The 4,237-nt window shown below is 37.5% G+C and overlaps 1 protein-coding gene across 2 annotated transcripts in view; it reads left to right on the top strand.

Annotated features, from left to right (window-relative positions):
* LOC106877178 (enhancer of rudimentary homolog) overlaps positions 1-3,330 on the top strand; it is a 10,023-nt gene extending 6,693 nt beyond the window's left edge. For both annotated transcript variants that reach the window (XM_014926012.2, XM_052971447.1), the window contains exon 4: positions 1,287-3,330. In XM_014926012.2, coding sequence (XP_014781498.1) covers positions 1,287-1,380 — 94 coding nt within the window. In that variant the 3' untranslated portion in view covers positions 1,381-3,330. The remainder of the gene's footprint in view (positions 1-1,286) is intronic.
* The last annotated feature ends 907 nt before the right edge of the window (positions 3,331-4,237 follow it).

Below are 4,237 nucleotides of genomic sequence, written 5' to 3'. Positions count from 1 at the left end.
GAGGTCGTTGCCAGTGCCGCTGGACTGGTCCTCGTGCCGGTGGCACCTAAAAAGCACCCACTACACTCTTGGAGTGGTTGGCGTTAGGAAGGGCATCCAGCTGTAGAAACTCTGCCAGATCACATTGGAGCCTGGTGTAATCATCTGATTCGCCAGTCCTCAGTCAAATCGTCCAACCCATGCTAGCATGGAAAGCGGACGTTAAATGATGATGATAAAATGATTCATAGTATATATAAATTAATAAAATATAAAATATTTATTTATACATAAAAATAGGGGTGAGGGCGCTGAGGGTATTATGTAGCCATGAGGGGCGGTGACCCAAAAAGTTTGAGAACCTCTCGTTTAGAGCCTGACCTGGCTCTATACGATAGCGCTCACTGTGTGAAATTATTTCTTCAATGGGAAGCAACTCCTTTGAATATACATGCTAAGGTAGACAACTCCCGAATTTAGGCGCCTGCATGGCTGTGTGGTTAAGAAGTTTGCTTTTCAACCATATGGTTATAGGTTCATTCTCACAGCATGGCACCTTGGCCAACTGCCTCCTACTATAGCTCCTGGTCGACTAAAGCCGTGTGGATGGATTTGGTAGATAGAAACTGAAAGAAGCCCATCGTTTTTGTGTGTGTGTGTACCTACACTGACGAACAGTGTTGGTTTGGTGTGTGTGTGTGTGTGTGGACACATAACTCACTCGTCACAACGGCTTACTCGTCATAACTCACAACGGTTTTCTCGTCAAATAAACGTGATGAGCAGACACACATATCCTTAACATTGTTCTCGAGGAGATTCAGCATTGATACACAATGTGACAAGGCTGGCTCCTTTGGAGGTCGAAACTTATAGCGATTAAAAGGTATTATCTTTAGCTGATCGAACGACCACGAAGAATTTTTCGATTACGTGCGTCCGTTAAATCTAAGGGAGGTAACTTTATTAACCATTATTTTCCAAGGAAGGCAACTCTTCAATTTGCGTCGTGTTATATGGTTAGTGTGTGGATTCTTAATTTGGTTATCCCTAATCTGTCTAGCTGCGACACCCGAAGAACAACATATTAAATATTCCTTTCCGATGTATTTTCAAGAAACATGTTGAAGAACCACAAAGATAACAACAATAATAGTCCTTTCTACCGAAGGCCTTGAAATTAGGGGCTAGTCGATTACAGAAATGTTAATATGATGGTATAAAATTTATTATCTCTCATCCAAATTCTTTTTGCTTTTATATTTTGTCATTGTTATTTTCTCCCCCTTTTTAAAAATATTTTGCAGATTTCAGAAAAGCACAAAAACCTACATCCCTCACAATCAAAGCTGGTTAAAGGAGCGTATCTATCATATGTTGAGAAAACAAGCTGGAAAATAAGGAAAAAGTGGACGTACATAGACGGCTGGATAGAGAGTGGAGAGAAAAAAAAGGAATTGTTTTTTCTCATGCACACGCCGCTTACTTTGGCAGGACACTAATATTTATGCAGTGGTGACTTCAACATTATTATTGCAGCACAAAATTCTGCACTGAGCTTTCTTCTTTCATTCCAAAGAAACATTGTTAGAATATTGTGATATACAGACAAAACATTTTATCAGGAAATTTATAAACAGTTTCTGAAGTTTAAAAAAAAAAACGCAACAAATGCTTGCAGCAGAAGTCAGTATTATATTTTTAAAATAATTAGGTTGCTGTCTTGAAATTATTGAATCTCTGTCAAAATCTTGCCAAGGTTGACTTAGCCTTTTCTTGTCAGAGGATTGATTGTATAATTAGTAAGTGTACTGGACTCAGTTTGATTTTACTTATTGTATATACATCACTGCATGAAATTACTACTACTACTACTACTATTATTATTATTATTATTATTTGTCTTTGGTATAGAAACCTTATATCATTAGCACTCCAGAAATTTCGGGTAAAAAACCCCATCACCAATAGCAATAAACATTATTGATAGTGGTCACAGCACCAATACAACCATAGTTGCTACAAATAAATTTGTGACTGAGAAGATTGCTTGAACAGTCACTCTCCAACTGACAGCTACCAACACTAACAACAACAACAACAACAACAATCATCAGCAACAAGAGCTTAAACAACTTTACCAAGGAGCATCCATTACTTTGTGCAAAAGTAAAGGAGTCTGCTCTCATATTTGCACCATGGAAAAGCAGGTAGTGAAGGTGAAGGTGATGCATGTGCCACCAGAAATTGAAATCCTGTGGTTAGTGGCGGCAGTGTTGCCCGAAGGAGGGGAGATTCTGGAATTGAATCGATATCCTCGAACAATTTGGGGGTTTGGTATGGAACTACATATGCGGATCACACAGGAGGAACTGGAAAATCTTCCCGAGCGGATAATTCTGTCAACTGGACCCGAATTAGATGTTGAGGTGGAAGTAATATTTCCAAAGGTTCAGAATGGTGGGTAATGTCAATTTTAAAGGAGCCCATTGCCTGCAGCAAAAAAAAAGAGAGAGAGAAGGCCCATGTTGGCTGTCAGCACCAACTACAACAATAAATTCAACAACAACTGTTAACTAAACCATAGCTGGAATATCTTAAAAGGATTTAACCATCATAGACCCAAGAAACCTTACTGGTATGTCCTCTCCCTTGAAACAGCTCCAGCATGAACATTACATACACACACAAAAACAAAAACACATCTATGTTTTTACTTAACTCCAACATCTTACCAAGCAAAGTAAAGGTGTTAGAGGGAGTGGGGTGGGGTTTGTAGATCAATGGTGTCTAAGAATGAAAGAACGGACATAGTTGATCATTGCTCATGACCTGCAAAACTTGACTTGTGGTGGGAGAGAGAGAGAGAGAGAGAGAGAGAAAGAGAAAGGAACCAAAGAACCTACCAATAGCTACCCCACAATTACAATTATCTACATTATTTACATTTGACAGATATTTGTCCTCATCTTGTTTGTTAAATGTAAATAATGTACATAATTCCTCATCTCTTAAATATAGAACTGTACAATTACAAAAGCCTAAACAAGAATAACAGGTTAGTGTGGCCTAGGGTTATGGGCCCTCACTGAACATTTGGCCGTTTGTAGGACAGAAACGGCAACTGAAAGAGGGGCATTTGCCTTTGATAATTGGTAGGAATTCTTAGACCTGTAGAATTCCTTGATTGGTTATAGTTGCCATTGAGACAACCATTGTTTCTGTATTGCATGTTATTTCATCAGGTCTTTGTCTCTCATTCTATGTAAATCCCTGTTGTTTTCTTATCCATTTTTGTAATGTACCCCCATTCATCATCCTTGTTTGAATAAAGAAATTGTTATTATTACAGTCTGAGTTCAAATGTTACTAGGGTCAACTTTTGCCTTTTGTCCTTTTTTGGGGGTTGATAAAGTACCAGTCAAGTAATGGCGTCGATATAACTGACTTATCTTTTCTTCTGAAATTGCTGGCCTTGTGCCAAAATTTGAAATTGGTCAACGCAGCAAGCTGGCAGAAACGTTAGCAGGCGAAATGCATGAAGTGTCATTGTTGGGCCCAAGGCCTAATGAAGAGCCCTCTATAGGAGCTAGCTTAAAAGCCGCCCTAGTGAGTTCCTATTCTGAAGGTAAAAGTAAGCAATTCCTCATATCTTCCATAATTGGTATTTTGACTTTTGTTCTAAGTAAAGATTGGTTTACAAAAATTATATAAAGCTTATAAACTTTCAGTATTAAACTTTCAAATTTGTCTTCGTACATTTGCTTTAAATATAGGCTTGATTCAGCAGACTCATGCATTCATTAAAATAGCAGTTATTATAAATATTAATTAGTATAATTTTGTTAGAATTAGTGAAGTATCGAAGGAAGCACACAACGTTACTTAGTGAAGTTCCAATTGGAGGTAGTCATTTTACCAACCCATTTTTTCCTGATTTTTCGGTATTTTCGACAATTTTTTCAAATTTAAATTTTACAAACTCTATCATTACGAATTTTCTAAAAAAAAAAAACAAAACAAAAAACAAAACAAACAAAAAGAAACGGCATTTAATTATATATTTGTCAAACTTTCAGAATAGCTGTCTTGCGTAAATCGGAATGTCTCGGATTGATTTCGGCATTTTTCCACATTTCACAAGTATCCCACGTCTCAAAATATTCACGAGCGGACTTTCTTTAAAATAAAACTTTTTAATCTAAATGTTTCCAAATCTCTACCCCCACCCCATCATCGTATCTTTGGAACAGAAACC

Source organism: Octopus bimaculoides, chromosome 11 (genome assembly GCF_001194135.2).
Source record: "Octopus bimaculoides isolate UCB-OBI-ISO-001 chromosome 11, ASM119413v2, whole genome shotgun sequence".
Lineage (NCBI taxonomy): Eukaryota > Metazoa > Mollusca > Cephalopoda > Octopoda > Octopodidae > Octopus > Octopus bimaculoides.
The sequence above is the reverse complement of the archived record's forward strand: the minus strand, read 5'-3'. Positions and strand labels throughout refer to the sequence as shown.